At 42.5% G+C, this 26,585-nt stretch overlaps 1 protein-coding gene across 6 annotated transcripts in view; it reads left to right on the top strand.

Annotated features, from left to right (window-relative positions):
- The first annotated feature begins 544 nt into the window (after positions 1-544).
- Positions 545-26,585, top strand: part of POU2F1 (POU class 2 homeobox 1) — a 179,401-nt gene continuing 153,360 nt past the window's right edge. For 3 of the 6 annotated variants that reach the window (XM_057495146.1, XM_057495143.1, XM_057495141.1), the window contains exon 1: positions 545-666. In XM_057495146.1, coding sequence (XP_057351129.1) covers positions 552-666 — 115 coding nt within the window. In that variant the 5' untranslated portion in view covers positions 545-551. Of the gene's footprint in view, positions 667-686; positions 897-26,585 lie in introns of those variants that run through there. The other 3 variants (XM_057495144.1, XM_057495142.1, XM_057495145.1) reach the window with 2 other exon arrangements.

Genomic DNA, 26,585 nt, shown 5'->3' with positions numbered 1-26,585 from the left:
TACTATCGTATTTGACACCGAGAAACAGCGAGATCAAGTTCATGATGAAGCTGCTGCCGGGTTCGACGTTTCTGTTGATCAGGTCACCGGCGTCCGGCGCACCGCTGGGTTTCGGAAGACGTCCCCGAGCGGGCGGAGGGGCGGCGCCGCGCAGGCCCGGGGCCCATGGGGGTGGGGGGGCAGCGCTGCCCTCCGGGGCTGGGGGCGGGCCCCGCTCTGACCCAAACCGAGAGCGGGCGGCCCGCGCGGGCTCTGCAGGTGCCTGGGCACCGCCTCCACCTGCCCGCGGCCGGAAGTTACCGGCGGGGGCGGCCCCTCCTTTGTGTGACGGTCTCCGCGCCGCGGGCCTGGGCTGCCCGGGCTCTCTGCGCCCCACGCGCCGGCCGCCGGAGCCCCTGCCCTTGCTCATAACGCCGCCGGCCACGGGGCAGGCGGGAGGAGCAGGGGCTGTGAGAAGGCACGAGGGCCCCCCGTTCCACCTCACGACCGGGCGACACGGGGGAACCCCAACGCGGGGTGGGGGGGCGCATGCGCCGTGGAGCATGCCGCGCATGTGCAGAGCCCAGGCGGAAAACATGAAGCCATGGGAGGACTGGCAGGTTGAGGGCGCTTTAGCTACGAAGAGCCGCGGCGGCCGGGAGGCGCGTGCGCACGGCGCCCAAGAAGGTGGGGTCTTCCGAGGGGACGGCCTCGCACGCCCCCTGGCGCGCGCCCGGGGAGAGGAAGGAGCGGGAGGGGCGGCGAGGAGGGAGGAGGTGCGGAGGGCAGGCGGGGGGAGGGGAGCCGGAGCGAGGGAGGGTTTATCGACCGGGCGATTTTGGTTAAAATATTCAAAATGGCGGACGGAGGAGCAGCGAGTCAAGATGAGAGTTCGGCCGCGGCGGCCGCAGCAGCAGGTAATCATTACGGCATTTTACATATTCATATTCATACTCCAGCCTGGCTGCCGCGGCCCCCCCGCCACTTAGCATAATTTATTAGTACTCAGGATTATTATAATTAACGGCGGGCAGACGGGGGCCGCGCGGCGCCGAGCCCCCGCCGGGCGCCGCGCGGAGGGGCACGGAGGCTGGCGGCGGCCGGGCGGAGGGCAGAGCGGGCGAGGGGGCTGCGGCCGCCGCTCGCCCCGGGCCCAGGCCCCCGGCCCGCCGCCGCGCCTCGCGGGGCCGGGGAGCACAATGGGGGCGGCTTACATATTCATAGCGGCGGGCGCGGGCTGGGGGCGTGCGGCGGCGGCGGCGGGAGCACAATGCCGGGCGGGGGCCGTCGGCCGGCCGCACGCGTGCCCGGGGGGCGGGGGCCGGGCGGCCGGGGCCCGGCGCCGCCCGGGGGAGCCTCCCGCCGCCGCCCGGGTCACGGCCCCGGAACCTCGGCCGCGCCTGCGGGTGCCCGTGTGGCGGCCCGACCCGGCGGGCAGGGGTGCGCGGCCGCGGGGGCCCCGCCTCGGCCTCGGGGAAAGTTCCCGGGGCGGGCGGGCGGCTCCTCCGCGCGCTGCCTGGCCCGGACGCGCCTCTGCCCCGCGGGCCGCGGTCCCGGACGTCGGCGGAGGCGCCCGCGGAGTCTCGTCAGGGCCGCGCTCCCGGGCCTCGGGGGTCGGCGCGAGGGCCCCGCCGGGGCGGCCGACGAGCCGCCGGTCTTCCGTGGTGCGCGCCCCGCCGGGAGCGGCTCGAGCGGGGTCCCCTCCCGGCCGGTGGCGGTGCGCGCCGGGCGCCGAGTCCCCTCCACGCTGCTCAGCCGAACCTCTCTCATTTGAATAATGTCTAATTCGGGGAGGTTTATATTATTGAAATGGCCGCCTGGCTTTCCCCGCCTCTCATGTTTAGTAATTCAGACCTTTAATAACAGCCACTCACAGCCCAACGCCGTGTTTATATTTTACATTCGCCCCATGTGCTTTTGTGGTTCGATATGATTCTTTTTTTTTTTTCCTTGGCAATCCGCAGGGCTCTGAGATCAAACCCAGGCTGTGCTGGGAGGGGAAGGGGGGGAGCTAGGCCTCGGCTCCTCCAGCAGTTGCCTAGGCCTCAAGCTCTCTGCAGCTTGATTTATTTACTAATAACCAAAATGACTCCCCCCACCAGCGTCCACACACAGACCGGCCCTCCGCGGGCAAAACAAACCCTCCTGGGGCCTCACCGGCATTAAACAGTTCCTAGTTTAAGCGTCAACTGTGTCGTGTTTTGTTTTCTCATCAAAAGACTTTCTGACACTTTGCAGTAATGTTAGGCCTAAGGTAAGAAAAGTCTGCTCGTTTTCAGAGGCGAATGACACCTATTTTGGTTTCGTACACGTTAAGTTACTTTGTTTTGGGGATGGTTCTCCCCAGGCTATTGGCTCCTAACCCTCCACCCCCACCCCGTTAAACATTTGTAAAGATCTGCAGTATTTGTAAAACCCGTAGTTTTTTCTAGTTGTACATTTTAGAAATTCTAGTTAACACTTCCAGAATGCCCGTGCTGCGTTCCCTTTTCTGTGTCTTCATTCTGATTTAAAATCGGGCTGATAATAATTATTAAGGTCGTGCTATCCCTGCCGTAGATGAGCTTATTTTTTTTAATTGTGGCACTCCTGAAAACAAGTGGGGCTGTTTCCTTTGAGTGTTTGTGCCATGGTTAAATGAGTGAAAACGGAAGAAGAAACACAGGCATGTGTCTACCCTGACCTTGGAACTTACTCCTCTTCCAGCACACCCACCCCTCTTATTTAAGTTGGCAGAATTAATCTTATGTATTATGTAGACTTAGGAAAGTTGGTCTGTAAAAGGCAGACTGACTTTTGCTGTAGAGACGAAACAGTGATTTTGATTTTTTGTCTTTCCCTTGGTAAAGTTTTTTTATTTTGTATAGTTTTACAGTTTTGTTTTGTACAGTTATTTTAAAAACATAGTGTTGCTTCTCATTGGTGTGCTAGTTGAGGAAAATAACAGAAATGTTAACACCTATGTGTTAATCCTTTGAAATTACCGTATGGCGGCCCATTGGGGTCAGGTGCTAGCTACATGTTTGGTGAGACATTAGTCTGCAGTTTAATTTGTAACACAATTCTAGATTCGATGGGCTAAAAGTAAGCCAATTTCACGTAATCCGTTCTCACCATTTTTCTTTTCGCCCCCAGTAGGCAGGCCCTGAATGCAGCAGGAAAAAAATCTGTAGCTTTCGTGATAACGTTCAGGTGAATGACTGCTTCAGAGATCTGAAGCATGAGGTCGGATGGACAAAAAGCACTAGTAAGATTTCATGCCTTAAATAGCGTATGTTTTTGCACCCAATTCCCAAGATGTGGTCAACCTGATGATGTCATTGGACAGAGGACAAGGTGCAGTTAATTTGATTTATTGTCCTAAGGTGAAGTGTAGCAGTGAAACCTTCTCATAGGGAAACCATTTATCTCGGGACAATTTCCTTTATAGCTGCAATTTAACCACTACCGAGGCTGTAGATATTTTATCTAGGATGATAAAACGTATATTGCATTTTACAAACAAAATTTCACTGATAGAATTTTTGTAATACAGAAAAGAATGAATAGTGTTACATGACATTATATTTTGGTTAGCTTTCCGTGCTGTAAACATCCATTTTGTGAAATTCTCAGTTGGAGACTATGGGTTTTAAATAAATATAATCACAGAAGTGATCCATATGCGTGCTTCTTTTAAATAGGTTCTTTGTGATTCCCTGAACTCCAATAAGAAGCTGTGTGTCTTGCCTTAATAAGAGCATGCCCCATGCTAAAGGAGAGATCATTTGCCTTGGAATCTATTTCAATGAATAAAAGCAAAGTTGAAGAGAATGTGGGCTGTCTGTTCTTTTAGGTTGGTATTGTAGTGTTTAAAAGAAGATAGAATACTTAAAGCAAACATATTCTTTGCAAACAGCTTTTTAAAAAATAATTCCGAATTCTCTATGGGTCTGCCTTAAATTAGTCTGGACAAGTTTGTGCTTTTTATTTTGACTGATCAGTGATTTTTATAATTGTTCCATTGTGAAGTAGTGATTCCACATATTATTTTCTACATATTAGTGGATCTTCCTGTTAGACATTTTCATCATATTTTTAAACTAGTCTATCTTAGAGTGACCCTTAAAATGCCCTGGGAATGTGGTAGAATTGCTGTGCTTTATTCTCAACTCTAACTTGTGAGCCAAACTTGATAGAGTATTTTAGGTTACTTTTGAGCCTTCCTAAGAATATAACCTGTCTGTCTCTATTTGCTTCTGTCAGATGGCTTCCCACAGTTTTTGAGAAAACCCATTGATACTTTCTTAACTTGCCCCATCTATTAACTATAATGGTACTTTTGAATTTAGGTCTTGAAAATTCTTGTGACAACTCACCAAATGTATTTAATATTTGAAAGGGCCATTCTTCTGCCAAGCCATTAATACACACATAATTTTTCACCCCCTTTCCAAGCTAAATTCTAATTCCTTTCATTTTGGTCACTGTCAAAAATTCCAATATGGAAGGACAAAAGTTGTGACTATTATTCACGTTTTAAATGGTACAGTACTCTGCCATATTTTTAGTTGTCTGCATCACAGGCAGTATAAAGCAGAATAAATAAAATGTGTTTCTTTAAGGTAATGGTTGATCTATTATTTGTCTGTCTGGTCAGCAGATTTTGGAATAAGTTTAAGGCTTGGAGTGTTAAATTTCTCTTAACAAGCCACCAAAGATGTTTAAAGGAGTCTTGAATATCTTAGGCAGGTGGGCCTACAATGACGCAACTGGAAATTTGAATGTTATCTTTCATAAGTGTTTTCATTAAAAAGGACGCATTTGAAATTTCTGAATTTAGGGGTGTGTGTGCGCGTAAATTGTTTTTTTAAAATGGGTCACTTTCATGAATATCTGTTTCCTTTGTACTAGAAAGACTATATATTATGTGGTGGTGATTGCCTTATTACTGGTTATTTTTGTTTTTTTATTTAAATGTTGAGAACCCACATCTCTAGTCTTTGCATATTAGGTTTCTTCTTTCAAAACTATTAAAATTAGTTTTTTTAAAATACTGGTGTGTGACTGTCATTAATTTGCTTTTATACAACAATATCAGTTTTTGTGATTAGTAAGACTTAACTGTGAAGCCTGATTTTAACCAGGGATGCGTTTTCCTAATCGAAGCGATTACATTGACTGTTCAAATAATTATTGTTTGCAGAACAGAACAAGTCACAGACAAAACGTGGCCCTTTCTGGTCGCTTGCATTCTATGTCTGTTGCCTCCTTTAATGTTAGATGCCTGAGCAAAAATACTTATTATTTATTTCTTCAAGGAAATCTAATACTAGCTTTTAGATTGTGGATTTGATTGTTACACATATGCCTTGCTGGAGTTTCTGTATCCCTCCTTTATGAATTCTTTCCTCCTTTTCCTTTTTTAAGGAAATTCTTTGGGCCAGAATTTTGCTTAATTATTATCTTTATTGCTTAAATAAGATAAACATTTTTTTAAGTGTAATCAAGGTTGAAAGAGATCATAATTACAATTCACAGAGAATAGCTGTTCCTTATCCATCTTTTGCTGAATGTTTTTGCACATTATTGACATTTTGTGAATAAAGATAATTGAATAACTTTGTAGGTTTGTATTTCTTAGGAATAAATTGGTTTGTACTGAAATATTTTTTAACTGTGTTCTAAACTGGCAGTGAGCCCTTGTAAACCCTTCCAGCAGTAATAGCAATGGAAACAAAAATAGCATGAGTGGAGCCATTGCCTGACTTACTGATCCATTCACAATATATTTAGAATTTGGAATATGGGTATTGTTTTGAGTTTCAGAACCTCTGATTTGAAGAACCTCTTTACATATAATCCACATAGTTACAGAGTTCTGTGTGTTTTAACTGTATGTTGTTAATTTATTGAGCACTAATAGGATATCTTGTTTATATTCAGTGACTGATACAGCTCCTTTTTTTCCTTCTTCGTAATTTTTTTTTCCAGTTAAGCAACTAATTAAGTTTTCAGTGTTGCCTAAATTTTTCTGACAGGACTAGTAATGAACAAAAGAGGAATCAGCAAACCTCTAGATTTTCAGATTCTCTTTTAAAGTACTGTCCAGGAAAGGATATTCATCCAGAAAAGGATACAATATATTAATTTAAAAAGAGATAATATGGAAAGCACACAACTAAGCTCAACATGAGTGTTGGCAGCTTTACTTAGTCTGCCGTATTGGAAGTTACTGCAAGTACAGTTTAATTTGTGTGATTTATTTAATGATTCTCTAACTTTATTGGTGTTTATGTTGGAATTATAACAATAATCTATAAAGTTAAATCAGCAAAATAATAATAATTATGGTGTTTTTGTATGTGGGAGGGTGGGGACTAGGTGCCTTTCTTTGCCCGAGAAGATAGAAGCAGGAATGGCTGGGACGGGAACATCGTGCTGCGTATGTGAGTCAGCTTGTCCCTGTTTAGCGTGGGCCACCTGAACATGGAGTACTGACCGGCTTTTGTAACTTACAGAGGGAATATATTTTTTAGTGAAAAATTGGCTTACCTATTTTATTGTTTTAGTATGCTTATTTTATTGTTTTTGTGTACTGATTAATGAAAAAACTGCTTGGCTGACTGATACTGCAACGAGCAGGTTTATTGTGATCAATCTTTTAAAAGTAGTTATTTAAACACATTTCTTAGCTTACAAAAAATATCTCCTGTGTACCTGGTCCTATGCCAGTTGTCTTTGGGGATAACAAAGGTATGTAAGACTGCTGTGGAGGAGTTGGTATGTTTACTTAGCAGTTATATACATTTCTTAAAATGTACATAACTACATATTAAAACATGTAATTGCTAATGATGATCAGAATAGAGATCAGGGTGTGTTCAAATTTGTAGGACCCAAAGCATCCTAGAACCATTACATATAGCTAGAAGGTAATTCAGATACAATCTATCCTAAAGCCATTACAGGTAAGAAAATAGTCTCGCAGCAATGTAGTGACTTACCCACAGCCTCCTAACTGTGGAGTAATGGATGAAAGCTCCAGAATTCTGACTTTCAGTCTCCTCCCCATGTCCCCAGTTTCTCCCTCTGCCACATTGCTGCTAGTCTGAGAAGACTAAGTAGAAAGTGTGATTTAAGGATGAGTTTAGAAGGGCAAAAAGAATTGAGAGAGATGGGAAGACAGGGAAAGGTATTGCACAGGAGCTTGTTAAAGGTCGTGCTGGAGGGGAAGAGTGGGGCCTTTGTTCCACGTGTAGAGAGGTTGTTGGAGGTTTTTGAAATGAGTTCTGTGATAAAGGGGAGGTTTCAGGATTAGCACGGTGGTGTGCGTGGTGTGCGAGATGGTGTGAAATGGGAGGGAGAGGTTAGATCCATGGAAACCAGTATATAAACATTGAAGCATGTGGTTTTGTTGACTAACTGCTTTAAGTTCTGTTAGAGATACAGCATAGTAAGACAATTACCTGACCTCAAGAGGCTTTCAGTCAGGTAGTGATGTAATGAAACAGATAATCCATGATAAAGATGTTGTCAGACGTCACATAGAATAAGGACCTTTGGGAGAAATTCTTGCCTGCTCTTTACAGTAGCAACTGTTTTATTTCTGACTAGCGGTTTTTGTTTTTAGTCTTCTGGACACTGAATTGTCTAATTGAATTAGTTTCCTTTTCAAATCAAACTTAAGTGTTTAGATCAAATCATTAAACCAAAAGGTTAGGTAGGCAATCATGGCACACATTTTTCTTAGACTCATTCCCAGTTCCATTTTATGTCCTTACCTTTTGTTTTGTATTTGTTTTATTGCTTCCATCTTTAAACTCCTGCTCTTCTGTGTTTTATGTGGGCTACCTTATATCCTTCCTGGAGCAAGGCAGGTATAAGTAAAATTACCACAACCATGACATAATGATAATGTCTGCATTTTTATAATACCTTGAAATTTACAGCAGCCCTCTCATTTTCATTACTTCAGATGGCCCTTTCATGCATTGTTATTACACCCATTCCATAGTTCAGTAAAACAAAGCCCAGATTAGTGATTTGCCCAAGGTCATGTGCTTAATAAGCACTGAGCATGCAGAGATCTCCAGGTTGACTCTTGCTCAGGTGTGCCCTGGGGAGCGGGGGAAGGCAGGGTGGTGAGCTCTGAGGGCCTGGTGTGAAGGGAGTTCAGGCCGCATCTGCTCTGCAGTGGGTTGCCACTGGATTTTTTTTGTTCTGGGCTAGCCATGATCAAAGCCCTCAACTTAAAGTGTTCAGCAGCTCAGCAGACTTATGGGGGACGCTGAGGTTTTGAGCTTCGATGATCAAGACAAGGGCCATGAACAGAAGCAGGGAAGTTGGAAGGTGGAGCCATTTGGGGCCTAGGCAGTGAATTCAACCTTAGGTGTGAAGTTTGAGGCTTGATTGGGTGGATCTTACTAGTTTATAAATTACTGTGAAAATCAAACAAGTTTTACTGGATTAAATGTATGGTAAACAGATACTGAGATTGAGATTTATGCTCATGCCACTGTGTGTGTGGTCTGAGCATTAGAAATTCCGGACACCTCATTTTGACTTTGACTCTGACTTCCGTGGCTGTTTCTTTCAACAATCAGATGATGGCAATACCAATTCTAGTTAGAGGGATGCTGTGGGGAGTAAAAGAGTAATAGCAGAAGCATGTTTAAAGTACTGGAATAGTTTTTCTTCCATGAGCATACGAGTAAAATCAGCAATGTAATTGCTGGTGCTGCAGTGGAGGAGAAGCTTTAGCTTTGGATTTTCTGCGGGGCACCTTGCTCCGGGTTGTACGTTTCCACGTGCAGCCATTACCTTGGGAGAGAGTGTACTCCCCTGGTATTCTTCCAGAAGCTTTATACATGCTTGCAAATGCCTACTTGTTCTTAATTTCAAGACTTCTTCAAATTCTTTATCTAGCCCCCACCCTTGCTTGTGCATTCTTATCTTTTTCTGTACTTCCTTAAAGAGCATGACTCAACAATCCACCCAGGAAGTCCCCTTAATAGGCCCACCATAAACATAGTGTTTCTTTTAACAGGCTTTAATTTTTTTTTTTTTTTTTTTTTAATTATTATTTTTTATTGAAGGGTAGTTGACACACAGTATTACATTACATGATTTTCAAGTGTACAACACAGTGGTAGAACATTTATATACATAATTCTAGGTTCCAGCTATCACCCTACCAGGCTGTTACAATATCTTGACTATATTCCTTATGCTATACCTTACATCCCGGTTACTAATTTATTTTACCATTGGAAGTCTGTCCTTTTTTTTTTTTTTGTGAGGGCATCTCTCATATTTATTGATCAAATGGTTGTTAACGACAATAAAATTCTGTATAGGGGAGTCAATGCTCAATGCACAATCATTATTCCACCCCAAGCCTAATTTTTGTCAGTCTCCAATCTTCTGAGGCATAACAAACAAGTTTTTACATGTAGAACAAATTCTTACATAATGAATAAGTTACATAGTGAACAGTACAAGGGCAGTCATCACAGAAACTTTCGGTTTTGCTCATGCATTATGAACTCTAAACAGTCAGTTCAAATATGAATACTCATTTGGTTTTTATACTTGATTTATATGTGGATACCACATTTCTCTCTTTATTATTATTATTTTTAATAAAATGCTGAAGTGGTAGGTAGATACAAGATAAAGGTAGAAAACATAGTTTAGTGTTGTAAGAGAGCACATGTAGATGATCAGGTGTGTGCCTGTAGACTATGTGTTAATCCAAGCTAGACCAGGGCAATAAAACATCCACGTATGCAGAAGATTTCTCTCAGAACGGGGGGGTGAGGTTCTAAGCCTCACCTCTGTTGATCCCCAATTTCTCACCTGATGGCCCCCCTGCGACTGTGCCTGTCTTAGGTTGTTCCTCCCTTGAGGAATCTTACCCGTCTCTGGCTAACCAGTCATCTTCCGGGGCCATACAGGGAAATGTGAAGTTGGTAAGTGAGAGAGAAGCCTTATTGTTTGAAAAAGTTAGCTTTTTACTTCTTTGCGTATTTATGCCCTGTGGCTTCTATGCCCAGCATTTGTCTTGAGGTATCTTTACCACTTGGAAGAATTATGATACTCGGTAAATTTGATATGAGGCACGAATTCTATTTAAGGGTTGTAATTAGGAAGGAAGAAGAAAAGCTATAGAAGTAGCAGGCGGAAGAAAACATGGGAAGATTGATTATTTCTTTGATATATCTTCTTGTAGAGTAACTTCAGCATGTATAGGTTTTAAGCTACTACTTAAATTGCACACACACATTAACATAATAGGAGTATAGTTACATAACCAAAGCATATCTGTAATTACCAGCCATCTGCAGTGAAACCAAGAAAACCAGTTAGGCACCTTAGGCATTTGTGAAAACTTATCTATGATATGGTGGGTATTGTCCAAATGAACTTGAACAGTCTGAGAGAAATCAGACAAATTAAAACAACCCATTCCTGGGGACTGTTCACATGCCATATGTTCTTTTAACAATAAATAGTTTGTAGTTGTAAGACTTTGGAGCGCTACAATTTGCACTTCTCCAAATTCTTGGTTGAGTTCCAACAGTATAGATCCAGTCCAATTTTGTTGTTTTACTGTATGCACAGGCCAGCTTAGATATCTCCTTCCTCATTCCCATGGCAGGTCCAGGAACTGGTGGGATGAGTGCATCTACAGCTGTAGCAGTGCGTGGATCTTTGTTGGGGTTTTTTGATGATCATCTTCTGGCATGAGTCTTCCAGAGGGTGCAGATGTTGGAAGTTCTTTTTCATATCGTATCTTAGTTCATTTTCGGGGTAGCCCAATTAGGCTTTGATCCTCTGTATAAACACAAACAGACCCTTTGCCTACACTTTTATATGCCCTTTATACCCTTGTGTAGAACTTGTTGGAGGTTACCACACAGGAACTGCCCTTTTTTTTTTTTTTTTTTTTTTTGCTATCACTAATCTACACTTACATGACGAATATTATGTTTACTAGGCTCTCCCCTATACCAGGTCTCCCCTATAAACCCCTTTACAGTCACTGTCCATCAGCATAGCAAAATGTTGTAGAATCACTTCTTGCCTTCTCTGTGTTGTACAGCCCTCCCTTTTCTCCTACCCCCCCATGCATGTTAATCTTAATACCCCCCTACTTCTCCCCCCCTTATCCCTCCCTACCCACCCATCCTCCCCAGTCCCTTTCCCTTTGGTACCTGTTAGTCCATTCTTGAGTTCTGTGATTCTGCTGCTGTTTTGTTCCTTCAGTTTTTCCTTTGTTCTTATATTCCACAGATAAGTGAAATCATTTGGTATTTCTCTTTCTCCGCTTGGCTTGTTTCACTGAGCATAATACCCTCCAGCTCCATCCATGTTGCTGCAAATGATTGGATTTGCCCTTTTCTTATAGCTGAGTAGTATTCCATTGTGTATATGTACCACATCTTCTTTATCCATTCATCTATTGATGGACATTTAGGTTGCTTCCAATTCTTGGCTATTGTAAATAGTGCTGCAATAAACATAGGGGTGCATCTGTCTTTCTCAAACTTGATTGCTGCATTCTTAGGGTAAATTCCTAGGAGTGGAATTCCTGGGTCAAATGGTAAGTCTGTTTTGAGCATTTTGATGTACCTCCATACTGCTTTCCACAATGGTTGAACTAACTTACATTCCCACCAGCAGTGTAGGAGGGTTCCCCTTTCTCCACAGCCTCGCCAACATTTGTTGTTGTTTGTCTTTTGGATGGCAGCCATCCTTACTGGTGTGAGGTGATACCTCATTGTAGTTTTAATTTGCATTTCTCTGATAATTAGCGATGTGGAGCATCTTTTCATGTGTCTGTTGGCCATCTGTATTTCTTTTTTGGAGAACTGTCTGTTCAGTTCCTCTGCCCATTTTTTAATTGGGTTATTTGTTTTTTGTTTGTTGAGGCGTGAGAGCTCCTTATATATTCTGGACGTCAAGCCTTTATCGGATGTGTCATTTTCAAATATATTCTCCCATACTGTAGGGATCCTTCTTGTTCTATTGATGGTGTCTTTTGCTGTACAGAAGCTTTTCAGCTTAATATAGTCCCACTTGTTCATTTTTGCTGTTGTTTTCCTTGCCCGGGGAGATATGTTCAAGAAGAGGTCACTCATGTTTATGTCTAAGAGGTTTTTGCCTATGTTTTCTTCCAAGAGTTTAATGGTTTCATGGCTTACATTCAGGTCTTTGATCCATTTTGAGTTTACTTTTGTATATGGGGTTAGACAATGGTCCAGTTTCATTCTCCTACATGTAGCTGTCCAGTTTTGCCAGCACCACCTGTTGAAGAGACTGTCATTTCGCCATTGTATGTCCATGGCTCCTTTATCAAATATTAATTGACCATATATGTCTGGGTTAATGTCTGGATTCTCTAGTCTGTTCCATTGGTCTGTGGCTCTGCTCTTGTGCCAGTACCAAACTGTCTTGATTACTATGGCTTTATAGTAGAGCTTGAAGTTGGGGAGTGAGATCCCCCCTACTTTATTCTTCTTTCTCAGGATTGCTTTGGCTATTCGGGGTCTTTGGTGTTTCCATATGAATTTTTTAATTATTTGTTCCAGTTCATTGAAGAATGTTGCTGGTAGTTTCATAGGGATTGCATCAAATCTGTATATTGCTTTGGGCAGGATGGCCATTTTAACGATATTAATTCTTCCTAGCCACGAGCATGGGATGAGTTTCCATCTGTTAGTGTCCCCTTTAATTTCTCTTAATAGTGACTTGTAGTTTTCAGAGTATAAGTCTTTCACTTCTTTGGTTAGGTTTATTCCTAGGTATTTTATTTTTTTGGATGCAATTGTGAATGGAGTTGTTTTCCTGATTTCTCTTTCTGTTGGTTCATTGTTAGTATATAGGAAAGCCACAGATTTCTGTGTGTTGATTTTGTATCCTGCAACTTTGCTGTATTCCGATATCAGTTCTAGTAGTTTTGGGGTGGAGTCTTTAGGGTTTTTTATGTACAGTATCATGTCATCTGCAAATAGTGACAGTTTAACTTCTTCTTTACCAATCTGGATTCCTTGTATTTCTTTATTTTGTCTGATTGCCGTGGCTAGGACCTCCAGTACTATGTTAAATAACAGTGGAGAGAGTGGGCATCCCTGTCTAGTTCCCGATCTCAGAGGAAATGCTTTCAGCTTCTCGCTGTTCAATATAATGTTGGCTGTGGGTTTATCATAGATGGCCTTTATTATGTTGAGGTACTTGCCCTCTATTCCCATTTTGCTAAGAGTTTTTAACATGAATGGATGTTGAACTTTGTCAAATGCTTTTTCAGCATCTATGGAGATGATCATGTGGTTTTTGTCTTTCTTTTTGTTGATGTGGTGGATGATGTTGATGGACTTTCGAATGTTGTACCATCCTTGCATCCCTGGAATGAATCCCACTTGGTCATGGTGTATGATCCTTTTGATGTATTTTTGAATTCGGTTTGCTAATATTTTGTTGAGTATTTTTGCATCTACGTTCATCAGGGATATTGGTCTGTAGTTTTCTTTTTTGGTGGGGTCTTTGCCTGGTTTTGGTATTAGGGTGATGTTAGCTTCATAGAATGAGTTTGGGAGTATCCCCTCCTCCTCTATTTTTTGGAAAACTTTAAGGAGAATGGGTATTATGTCTTCCCTGTATGTCTGATAAAATTCCGAGGTAAATCCATCTGGCCCGGGGGTTTTGTTCTTTGGTAGTTTTTTGATTACCTCTTCAATTTCGTTGCTGGTAATTGGTCTGTTTAGATTTTCTGTTTCTTCCTGGGTCAATCTTGGAAGGTTATATTTTTCTAGGAAGTTGTCCATTTCTCCTAGGTTTCCCAGCTTGTTAGCATATAGGTTTTCATAGTATTCTCCAATAATTCTTTGCATTTCCGTGGGGTCCGTCGTGATTTTTCCTTTCTCGTTTCTGATACTGTTGATTTGTGTTGACTCTCTTTTCTTCTTAATAAGTCTGGCTAGAGGCTTATCTATTTTGTTTATTTTCTCGAAGAACCAGCTCTTGGTTTCATTGATTTTTGCTATTGTTTTATTCTTCTCAATTTTATTTATTTCTTCTCTGATCTTTATTATGTCCCTCCTTCTGCTGACCTTAGGCCTCATCTGTTCTTCTTTTTCCAATTTCGATAATTGTGACATTAGACCATTCATTTGGGATTGCTCTTCCTTTTTTAAATATGCTTGGATTGCTATATACTTTCCTCTTAAGACTGCTTTTGCTGAGTCCCACAGAAGTTGGGGCTTAGTGTTGTTGTTGTCATTTGTTTCCATATATTGCTGGATCTCCATTTTGATTTGGTCATTGATCCATTGATTATTTAGGAGCGTGTTGTTAAGCCTCCATGTGTTTGTGAGCCTCTTTGCTTTCTTTGTACAGTTTATTTCTAGTTTTATGCCTTTGTGATCTGAAAAGTTGGTTGGTAGGATTTCAATCTTTTGGAATTTTCTGAGGCTCTTTTTGTGGCCTAGTATGTGGTCTATTCTGGAGAATGTTCCATGTGCACTTGAGAAGAATGTATATCCCGCTGCTTTTGGATGTAGAGTTCTATAGATGTCTATTAGGTCCATCTGCTCTACTGTGTTGTTCAGTGCTTCCGTGTCCTTACTTATTTTCTGCCCAGTGGATCTATCCTTTGGGGTGAGTGGTGTGTTGAAGTCTCCTAGAATGAATGCATTGCAGTCTATATCCCCCTTTAGTTCTGTTAGTATTTGTTTCACATATGCTGGTGCTCCTGTGTTGGGTGCATATATATTTAGAATGGTTATATCCTCTTGTTTGACTGAGCCCTTTATCATTATGTAGTGTCCTTCTTTATCTCTTGTTACTTTCTTTGTTTTGAAGTCTATTTTGTCTGATATTAGTACTGCAACCCCTGCTTTCTTCTCACTGTTGTTTGCTTGAAATATGTTTTTCCATCCCTTGACTTTTAGTCTGTACATGTCTTTGGGTTTGAGGTGAGTTTCTTGTAAGCAGCATATAGATGGGTCTTGCTTTTTTATCCATTCTGTTACTCTGTGTCTTTTGATTGGTGCATTCAACCCATTAACATTTAGGGTGACTATTGAAAGATATGTACTTATTGCCATTGCAGGCTTTAAATTCGTGGTTACCAAAGGTTCAAGGTTAGCCTCTTTAGTATCTTACTGCCTAACTTAGCTCGCTTATTGAGCTGTTATATACACTGTCTGGAGATTCTTTTCTTCTCTCCCTTCTTGTTCCTCCTCCTCGATTCTTCATATGTTGGGTGTTTTGTGCTGTGCTCTTTCTAGGAGTGCTCCCATCTAGAGCAGTCCCTGTAAGATGTTCTGTAGAGGTGGTTTGTGGAAAGCAAATTCCCTCAGCTTTTGTTTGTCTGGGAATTGTTTAATCCCACCGTCATATTTGAATGATAGTCGTGCTGGATACAGTATCCTTGGTTCAAGGCCGTTCTGTTTCATTGTATTAAATATATCATGCCATTCTCTTCTGGCCTGTAGGGTTTCTGTTGAGAAATCTGACGTTAGCCTGATGGGTTTCCCTTTATAGGTGACCTTTTTCTCTCTAGCTGCCTTTAACACTCTTTCCTTGTCCTTGATCTTTGCCATTTTAATTATTATGTGTCTTGGTGTTGCCCTTCTTGGATCCTTTCTGTTGGGGGTTCTGTGTATTTCCGTGGTCTGTTTGATTACTTCCTCCCCCAGTGTGGGGAAGTTTTCAGCAATTATTTCTTCTAAGATACTTTCCATCTCTTTGCCTCTCTCTTCTTCTTCTGGGACCCCTATAATACGGATATTGCTCCTTTTAGATTGGTCACACAGTTCTCTTAATATTGTTTCATTCCTGGAGATCCTTTTGTCTCTCTCTATGTCAGCTTCTATGCGTTCCTGTTCTCTGATTTCAATTCCATCAATGGCCTCTTGCATCCTATCCATTCTGCTTATAAACCCTTCCAGAGTTTGTTTCATTTCTGCGATCTCCTTTCTGGCATCTGTGATCTCTTTCCGGACTTCATCCCATTTTTCTTGCGTGTTTCTCTGCATCTCTGTCAGCATGTTTATGATTCTTATTTTGAATTCTTTGTCAGGAAGACTGGTTAGGTCTGTCTCCTTCTCTGGTGTTGTCTCTGTGATCTTTGTCTGCCTGTAGCTTTGCCTTTTCATGGTGATAGGAATAGTCTGCAGAACTGGGACGAGTGACGGCTGGAAGGACTTCCTTTCTTGTTGGTTTGTGGCCCTCCTCTCCTGGGAGAACAGCGGCCTCTAGTGGCTTGTGCTGCGCAGCTGCACGCAGACAGGGTTTCTGCTTCCTGCCCGGCTGCTATGGAGTTAATCTCCGCTGTTGCTGTGGGCGTGGCCTGGCTCGGGCAGCTACTCCAAAATGGTGGAGTCGCGTTGGAGCAGGAGCTGCTGGGAGGCTATTTATCTCCGTAAGGGGCCTCCCTGCTCCCTGCAGCCCAGGGGTTAGGGTGCCCAGAGATCCCGGATTCCCTACCTCTGGATTAAGTGGCCCGCCCTGCCCCTTTAAGACTTCCAAAAAGCACCCGCCAAAACAAAACAACGACCACAAAAAAAAAAAGAAAAAAAAATTTTTTTAATAAAAAAAAAAAAAAATTTTAATAAAAAAAAAAAAGGTGGTCGTTCGTTTTTCTTTATTCTCCGGTGCCAGCCTCAGGCCTCTGCTCACCGGTCTTTCTGCCCTGTTTCCCTAATATTGGCGTTCCTGTCCCTTTAAGACTTCCAAAAAGCGCTCGCCAAAACAAAGCAGCAAAAAAGCAAAAAAAAAAATGGTTGCGCGCTTTTCTTATGTCCTCTGTCGCCCAGCCTCCAGTGCCCGCTCACTGTTCTTGCTGCCCTGTTTTCCCAGGATCGGGGGCCCTGCACTCTGTCCCGGATGGCGGGGGCTGGGTGTTCGGCAGTCCTGGGCTCCGTCTCCCTCCCGCTCTGCCTGCTCTTCTCCCGCCGGGAGCTGGGGGGAGGGGCGCTCGGCTCCCGCGGGGCCGGGGCTTGTATCTTACCCCCTTCGCGAGGCGCTGGGTTCTCTCAGGTCCGGATGTGGTCTGGATATTGTCCTGTGTCCTCTGGTCTTTATTCTAGGAAGGGTTGTCTTTGTTATATTTTCATAGATATATGTTGTTTTGGGAGGAGATTTCCGCTGCTCTACTCATGCCGCCATCTTCCGCCCCACTCAACAGGCTTTAATTTTTTAAAAAATCTCCCTGAACTTTGTGTTAAAGAGCTGATGTGGGAGGGTGGCTGTATTTTATTCCTGGGCTCTCCTCTCCTCCTCCAGAGCCCCACCCCAGTGTGAGACATGGGACCCGAAAGTGAACCTGCGCTGTGGTCCTGCCAGTGTCAGGGATGCCCTGTGGGAACCTTTGCTCACGTGCTCACATGGTGCCCTCTGTGGGTAAAATTGTAACATTTCCAGAATATCTCGCCTGGCTTCAGTACATCTGCATATCAGTAGGTGTTTGGAGGCGGAAAGAAGTGTGGCTTTAGTGCAGTTGCATCATTCCTCAGGTGGAGAGAAGTTCACCTCCGTATCAATGGGTAATTGCCTGGGCTGGGAGGGCTTATCTGTACCTGAGAGGTGAGGGGAGGGCTGGTTTTGCTGCTGCTGGAGCAGGAGAGAGATGGGCTGGGCTGCAGTTTTGTAAGCAATAAATGGGTTTTAAACTTTATTTCTCCCTTTGACTGATTACGGTTTTTAGAGGTATTTTGCCCTGGGATTTCCTCTCCCCAGACTTACACCCTCCTTTGGGATGTCATGGTATGTGACATGGTACAGTGAAAAGACACTGGTAGAGACCTGGATTCTCGATCAGTAAATAGCTTTGTGACTTCTGGACAAATTACTTCACTGATTTTTGTTTTGCATTTGTAAATAAGGAGTTTTCAAACTTTTCAGAGCCACTGGAATTCTTTTTAAAATGAGTATTAGGCAGAAGCTTAATGTATAAACAGTGAGAGTGTAGCGATTCTGATTGAAATGGGTGTGGGTGGGAAAGCCGCCTCCTCCGCTCTTCACCACAGCCCCCAAGGCCCTTTCACAGGCTCCTTAGCCCTCCTGCTGGGCGCACTTGTGAAAACTGTTAGCCTTGTTTATCATAAAGGACCCATCTATCCATACTCAACCTCCACAAATATCTCATCTCAAGCCTTGGTCTTGTCCTACTTTCTCTGAATTTAGCCCTTAATTTAAGTTCATTTCACTAGTTCAGCACTTCGTTATACACAGTCTTATTTTCTTCTCTAATTGAGTTATGTAAGTAAATCATGTCTTCTAAGAGCCTTGAGAGCAGTAACACCCTGCTAGGGACAGAATAGACATTTAGCAAGTAATGCTCAATTGATTAAATTAGTTCTCAGTCTTTGCTGGGGTAAGACTTCCCATGGAACTTGTTTAGCGCGCAAAGGCCCAGGCCTCCCTCTTAAGTTTCTGATATGGTATGGGTCTGGCCATCCAGTTTCCAGAAGCTTTATTTACAAATCATTCGGGAGCACTGAATGGTTTACTTGTTGCCTTTCAGGATTACTGCTTGGAGTATCCAGCCTGTGGCTCTCAATGCACCGAAGGCCCCAGAGTAGAAAGGCACCTGGACAATAGGAACCTTGAAACTTTACTGTGTTCATAGTTCCTACCTAGGAAGTCATTTGTTCTGCTGCTGAAAAAATGACTTAAATGTTTGGCCCATAGGATTCTCACTGAAAATTGTAGATTCCTTTAATACCTATTTTTTATTTTTATGCAGTGGAATTCTTTAAAGACTTTTTTTGTGTGAAGACCAGTAAATAAAACCTTTATTTTGAATAGCTGGCTTTCATCTGAATACCATTTAATAGACAAATTAAATATAAATAGAATTATAGGCTCAGTCCTTTAGCAACAAAGCTAAATCGAATGAAATGGGTGGCAGGGAAAGTGACGTTTAGGTTTTCAACTTGAAACATGTTTCTGGAATGTGAGTGGACAAGGACAGTAAGCTTATCAGGAACTGCAGTAGTTCTCTGTGTATGACCTGAATTATAGTCAACCAGCCTGACTAGTCCTTCTGCATTCATTTAATTCAATAGATGTCTATAGAGCTGCCGCCATTCCTTGCCATGCACCCAGCACTGAACAGGAGCCGTGATGAGAGAGGTGCCATCGCTGTCCTCTCAAAGCTTACCATCTGCTGGGCAAGTCACACATTAAGTAACATAGTCCATGGAGCAAAGTAAGGGCGATTCAGAGCACTTTGATAAGTTAGTGACGTAAGCATAAGGTAGGGACACCTGACGCGGACAAGAGGATTTGGGAAGGGATCTCTGAGGCAGTGATGTTTACCCTGAGACAAGAAGAGGACTGCGAGGTGATCAGTCCAGGCTGGGAGCAGGAAGCAGGATTGAGAATGTGCTAAGTGAAGGAACACCTTATGCATAATTCTTGAAGCCAGTGTAAACGCAATACTTTGAAGGACTGGGAGTTCAGAATGGCTGGTCCAGGACGAGTAAGACCCAGCTGAAGAACTGAAGATGATTTTCAAATTATGAGGCTATTTTCATTATCTTTGTCCTTTTTAGTGGCCAAATTGTTTGTGGAAGAGAGTCCACACTTTCCAACAAATGTATTAGTTTCTACTGGTGACAATAATAAATAACATTACTGAGTCTTGGTTCCAGTTGCTGGACTAAATGCTTTACGTCCATTTTCCTGTTAATCACAATGACTCCGTGAGGCATGTACAGTCGTCGTCATGTTTCGTTGCGAAAGCTGTGGTTTAAAGCGGCCGAGTGGCACCCCTTGGCCTTGGGCCTTCTGGGTTATGGCGGTGGGCAGCTGAGAGCATTGCCGTGCTCTGAACCACTGGCTTCTGCTTCAGGTCAGTTGAATGATGAAGTGTTTAGCAGCTTTATTTCGGGGTTCATCCTTTGCACTTGCACAGCACACAGAGCCAAATGGGGTGGTCCGGGAGCAGTTGTGCCCTCAGCTCTGCCTCTCAGTTTGGAGAGAGATGGACCATTGATACCAGAGCTAATGTTAACCTAGCATTGAGGCACCTCCAGATATTGATTATAAAAATATTTTGCAGCTGTTTGTATACAGTTTGCTAATCCTGGTGACTCATAAATCCTGAACATTTTGGATTTTTATCAAGAGTTATATTTTAAACAGGCTATTTGCAGATGTTACAATCCAGATCATTTCTGTGTGGGGCATCATCTGTAGTTTTTCATGACCCAGTTGGTTAGATAGGAAATTCAGACTTAATGTGGTTACACATATTTTGATTAACATGTGTTTAAGATACTTTAATGTTTCTCAAATGAATTGTAACCTAAAACTGATAGGCAAATGTGGTGGGTTTGTTTACCACTCCCCTTCCCCGCTGTTAAACCAGGGGTGTCGCTTTCGGTTGTGGAGACACGACAGCGTATTATTGTTTCTGATGAGAAGTCAGCCATGTAATGGTATTGGTGTTCCTAATCATATGTGCCCTGTTTCATTGTTACTGTTTGTGTCTGAAATACTCTTTACACTCCCTTGCTGAAGCCTTGTCCCCCTTCATCCTCCCCGCAGTGCTTCCTCAGGCGCTCAGCCAGGAACGGTGTGTTTCTGCTGACTGTAGTACATACACATTCGTAGGCCCACTGTTGGTCAGAAAGGAACTGGTAGAAGTCCTCTGTGATATTACAAGAGACATCATAAACTTCACTGTAGCTTAAGAAGATGAATTAGGAATTTTATGAGTATTGCTGGAGGACTTTTATGAATACTGCATGGTGTGATTTCAGGGGATTAGACTATAGTGTCAGAGTCCTTGCCGGCTCTTTATGCTGGGATCACATCTTAGCAGCTGGGTGCAGCCATAAGGGCAGGTGATACCTCAGTGATGGAGCCCCTTTCCTGCAGTGCACACATGTATATGATGTGCGTTGCACACGCATCCACCCTCAGTCCAGAGGTGCGTGTCTCCTCATGTCTGTGCACAGAAGTTTGAAAAGGAGTCATGGTATTATAGTATAAATCTTGTTATAACTTGCCTTTTTTCTTTTTTTTTTCATGGCTCCCTATTCTTTAGGATTTCCCCAGGTAAATATAATCAGTCTTTTTATTTGCTGGATGTAACCTCTGGGTAATTTCAGAGCTGACCGTTTTTTGTTTTTCTTTTTTTTCTTTTAAGATCTCTGAACTTCAGTTGAATGACTTCTAGTGGCATAAATAATGTAATAAATTGTTGAATGATTACTTATGGTGGCTGTAGCTGATCAGAGGTGATTCTTAGGTTGATCAGAGAAGCCCACTGATGTCCGCAGAGGGGCAGTTCTCACCTTGCATTGTCTTTCCAAACTGGAAAATACGGTCTGCAGGTTTCAGTTCTTCAAAAACGAACCTAACCTTCCTTTTTTACCTAACAGTTTTCATACACATTCTTCTACATCTTAACCTCATTCTTTTTGCTGTACAAGTATTTTATTGTACTGATAGACCAACCTATTTACTTGATTCCTTTTGAAATATGTTAGATTTTTTCCATAGTTATAAGCATCCATCCACAGTGTTTTATTTTTAAAAGATAAATTCTTAGGAATTGAATTATAGGATTAAAAAATTACACCTTAAAAAATCTGTACCTTTCAGATTGCCCCTGAGAGAGGTACCACTCTATATTTTTATCTACAGTATGTATTTTATTTATAGTATTTAATAGTGTCATTTTCCCCACAATCTCTTTAAATTTTTTGCTATGTTAATAGATGAAAAATATCTTTTTAATTTTCATAATTTTACTAGAAGTTGGCCATCTTATTAAATTTTTCTTTTTTTGTGTATTTTTCAGATGTAATATAAAACGGTTTCTCCTTGTTTTACTGTACTTGTCCTAGCTCTTTCAGAATACTTGTGGTTTTCCTGAAAATTTATAACTTATTAAATATTCTCTTTCCCTGAGAAACCCCCTAACCCCACCCCAATCTAATTAATTCCTATACCTCTTTCAAGAAGCAGCTTAGGGATGAGACTAGAGCTTGGGGCACCCCCAGGAACTCTTAGACATTCCCTGCAGCCTCCTCTGTTCACCTCCCAGACCCGCACAGAGTGGGAGTGAGATCTGTCCTCTGTTCTGGTTTCTGTAGGTCCTATTCAGACATCTGTCTTAGCACATTCAGTTGTTGGCTAACTTCTCTTTTTCAGAATAACTTAAGCTCTTTAGAGGTCAGGGACTGCATTTTATACCTGATAGTTAACACATGCTTGTTATGGATTTGGTGCTCAAGGTATATTTATTGAATGATTTTTTTGGTTATTAGATTTTCTTCTGTCAGTGTAGCTCTGGTGGCAGAGGAGAATGAACTTGTATCCTTACGAGAGCCTGGGGCTATTGCAAAATGAAAAAAATTTTAGATGGCCCATATAATCTAAAATTATTCATTGTAAATTCTCTATTCACTTCTATACTATATTGGTGCTTGCTGTATATTTCAAATATTTAAAGTATTCAACTTGGATTAAATTTACTTTCCAGGAAGACACAGGTGTTCATCCTGTGGCTTTGAGTACCCAAGATCCTTGGCATCTCGAGCTCCTGATAACGGAGCAGATGGAGCGAAAAGAGCACTGACTCTGGCACCACACAGACACGGTGTGGACCTTGGCTGTGCCCGTAGCGGCTGTGGGCCAGCAAGCTAGTTACTTAGCCTCTTTGTAGTACTTTACAGAATAATCTGTTTCATTGAAGAAGCTTTATTCCTAGCAAATATTTATGAATGCCTGCAATGTGCAGTGCACTGTGCAGTGTTGAGTCTGTGGTTGCAGAGTGCGTGCTGCTTGCCTTTGTGGAGGGTTCCATGTGCCAAGGTTCTCTCCCCTGTGACTTACGCATTTGCCTGCCTTCCCATGGATCTGTAGCAATTTCCTGTCCACTTAGCAGAGCTTCAACAACAGCTAAATCTTGCTTATCTGGAACCAGCTGGCTTGCAGACCAACCATAGTTTAAAAGAAATAGTACATTTTTGAAAAGATAAAAAATGATCAGCAAAAACATCTACATATTCTAACTGATCTCTCATTGACCCCTACATGGTAACCAATGAATGCTGGATGCATTTACTCCCTTGGTAGTCAGGTGCTTTCCTTGCAGCCATCCCTTAGCTGTTCATTCAGAGACGGGCAGTTGCAGAGTCTGGGTAGGGACAGGTCAGCTGTGGGCCTGGAGAGCAGAAGCTGCTACCCTTGCACAAAAATGTTGCTTTTAGTAGAGGGGAACTTGAGTGAGCATAACTTTGTACTCTGCATGCTGTTAAGATATATTAATTTTTTAATCAAATATTTGGTTGGGAGGGGAAAGGAGGAATGGAAAGATGATGCAGTTCGGGCAGGCTGGGAGTTAATTCACCACCTAAAGAACTGGAACTGACAGGACTGAACCTAAAATCTTCTTAGTGCTGGATTGAAGTGGGGTCTAACCTTCCAGCATGCTTGGGGTTGTCTGGGGCATGGGGAGTAGGAAATTTAAGGAAGCTGACAGTAGTAAGGAGGGAGGTAAGTCAGCTTCTGAGTGGAGATGGCCCAGCTGTGTTCTGTGTGAACCAGGGGTGACACACAGCCCAGTGGCCCTGTGAAGTCTGCTGCTGGGGAAGGATGACGGCAGCCTTGAAGGGCAGGAGAGCCTGTTGAGCAAGAACATGGTCATGCATGTTGTGCGGTTTACACAACTACCTGGACTCCCTGGGTTATTTAGAAAGCTGAGAGTTCAGTGACCCCGACTGCTGTGTGGCAGGGTTTTCCCTAATATTTGTGGGAGAAAAGAGCTTAGATAATAGTCTGTCCACATAATACCCTGTTGGCCATTTTTTATCAAGAAATTTTTATGTTTACTTTAGCAACTGTGTGTTATTTTGACCATTTTGAGTATTGCCTGTGGAATAATAAATATTTCTAATACTGTATGTGACTTAAACTGCACAGTAAGATTATACAGTCACCTTTTTCTGTTATTTGTTCAGTTTCTGTAAATACAAATATAACTTTGATATTCTGTGATCTTACCTCTGCTCTCCTTAATTTCCCTTCCCCGTTTCCCCAGTTAATTGAGAGTCAACTGGTTTTTATTTTTTAAAACCATATATCATATTCTCAGAATCTTTCCTCTCCCTTGACTTCTCATGTGATTTTTTTTCTGACTCCTTAAATTTAAAAAGAAAGTTCTCCTTACGGTATATTAATGCAAACTTTATCCATTTGTTTCATTTTGTTAGTGCGCCCAATTTAAGGTGACTTACAGAGATTCATAAACTATAGCAAGAAATGCAAAATAAAAATATAAAATAAAACAAAAGGCCTAATATAAAACTGTAGTATTTGCTTTCAGTGAAGCCCAGGTATTACTCTGAGCCTCCTAGTAGATGGTGCGCACAAGAAGCCCAGCCAGTCTCTGTCCTTACCGTTTGAAACCAAGCAAACTTTGTTTTAAGAGAAGCACAGTTCCTGAAACTAAGATCAGAAGGAAATTTCCCCTCAGAGGCCCCATGTCAGGACCCGTAACAGAAGGAGCAGGGTCTCCGCCGCGCTCCTGTGGACGCCCCACCACCTTCCGTGCTGTCTGCTGTCGTGCTGCCCTGCGCAGCCACAGCCGCTGGAGCTGCACAGCGTAAGCCCAGGCCCTTCCAGAACGGGGAGGGTTGGGCGTCCCAGCAGCCGCAGGCTGGAAGGGAAAAGATTTGGGAATAATTAGAAGGGTGGAGATACCGCGTATCCTTTAGGCAATCTTTCATAAATATTCTTTCAGGGTTCTGTAGATGATAAGCTCTGTGAGGATAACAATCTGTTTTGTTCACATTAGTACAGGGTTACTGGTACAGTGTAGACCATTAAGAAGTCTTTCTAGAATAACTGTTGGCCTGCACTAGGCTTGAACTTATGTTTGGTGCTGCTTGTCATTGAGAGCAGAGAGCTTGGTCTTGTTCAGGCATCCTGCCTGGCTGTGCAGGCTCTCCGCAGAACTGGCTGGCTCTTGCTCACCGACTGCAGGGCAGACAGAAGCAGGGATGGTGCTGCTGATGATCCCCCACGACTTGTGCTGAGGACTTTAATTGCAGAGTGGACAGGACTCCTTGGCCACTCAGCGATGCATTATCTTGCTTTAGGACACGCCAAATTTTAGTCAATAAAGTTGTTTAATGATCCTTTCTTGGTCAAAGCCAAGGAAATAATTAATTATGATAATTAACAGGAGGACATACCTTCTCTGCTGGCTAGGTTGTATTTTGCCCTGAACAGGGTGGGCCATATCCTGAAAATTTTCCCTCTCTAGGCTTCCCTTTCCTATTCTTAGTCCAGCACACTGTCCTCTGAAAACATTGTTTGCCACTGATAGAAAAAGAACAGTAGGTTAAATAGTCTTCAAAGGTGTTTTTAAATAAGTGGAAAAGGTTGAATTTAATATTTGGATTATTTGTGAATCTCAACTCCCCATGTATTTTTTTGCCATACTGTTAAGGCATAGTTAACTCACAGTTACAATAAATATGATGCTTTTCTTGTGTAGTTTTTGCTTTGCCAGAGTTAAAAGAACATAACTAAAAGTGCTCTCCACAGGCCACAATTCAGGTGGTAATTGCAGTGCAACAGGTGTGCATACATGTAGTAAACTGCTGTGGTGGCTTCCTGGTTGTATTTTGGCATTGTAGTCAAATTTGATACTCCCTTCCCACCTTCTCTTATTTTCATTCTAACAGGTGCTGAGAATGCTAGAAGTAGAATACATAGCCCCTGAGCACCAATATGCTTTGAAAAGTGATCACTTTGATGCAGACGTGAAAGTTTTCTGTCAGGCACTAAACCAGAGTATAGGAGCCTGGAATGATTGGAATTGACATTGGGTAGAGGGGCCAGGTGGTAAGACAGCTAGCTGGCTATCCATTTGAAAAAAAAAGCATGGTAGGGTCGTGCCTTATACACAGAAATGAATTCTGGAGAGATTAAAGATTTGAATGTCTAAAGAAAAACTCAGAAAAGTATGAGAACAAAAGTAGGAATGATTCTTATTTAGTTTAAGGGATGGAAAGACTTTTGACGTGACACAGATCTTGAGTGCCATAAAAGGAAAAGATTGATTAACTATGTTAAACATTTAAGGTTTTACCTGCTAAAAGACTACAAATATAATTAAGATATACATGGGAGGAAATATTAGTAGGCTATATGAAAGATAGTTAATTTTTCTGAATGTATTAAGTACTCTTAGACCATGATAAATGTCAAACACCTCACTAGAAAGAAGGTCAAAGTGTATGAATAGGCAATTGACTTAAAATAGGAATATAAACATACGAGCCTTAAGAGCCTCAGCTGTAAAGACAGAACCTTCAAGTCAGAAAGATAAAAGGGTGGAGAAAATGGAAAATGCATGTTTTTGGTAAGGTGGTGGGGAAATTAACATGTCAGGGAAAAGAACAGAATTGAAATTAATTCTGGCCATGATGGTAGAGGTAATTTAGGCGTGTTTTATGTACTTGTAATTTTATTGCTCTAAAGGAGGAAAAATTACTTACAATCATGAAATAGTTATAAATAGAGAAGGAATTCCTGCCATTCCTGATTTGATATGTAGGTAAATAGATAAATGATATTATTTGTATGCCTCA

The sequence above is a fragment of the Manis pentadactyla genome, chromosome 19 (genome assembly GCF_030020395.1).
Source record: "Manis pentadactyla isolate mManPen7 chromosome 19, mManPen7.hap1, whole genome shotgun sequence".
Classification (NCBI taxonomy): Eukaryota; Metazoa; Chordata; class Mammalia; order Pholidota; family Manidae; genus Manis; species Manis pentadactyla.
The sequence above is the reverse complement of the archived record's forward strand: the minus strand, read 5'-3'. Positions and strand labels throughout refer to the sequence as shown.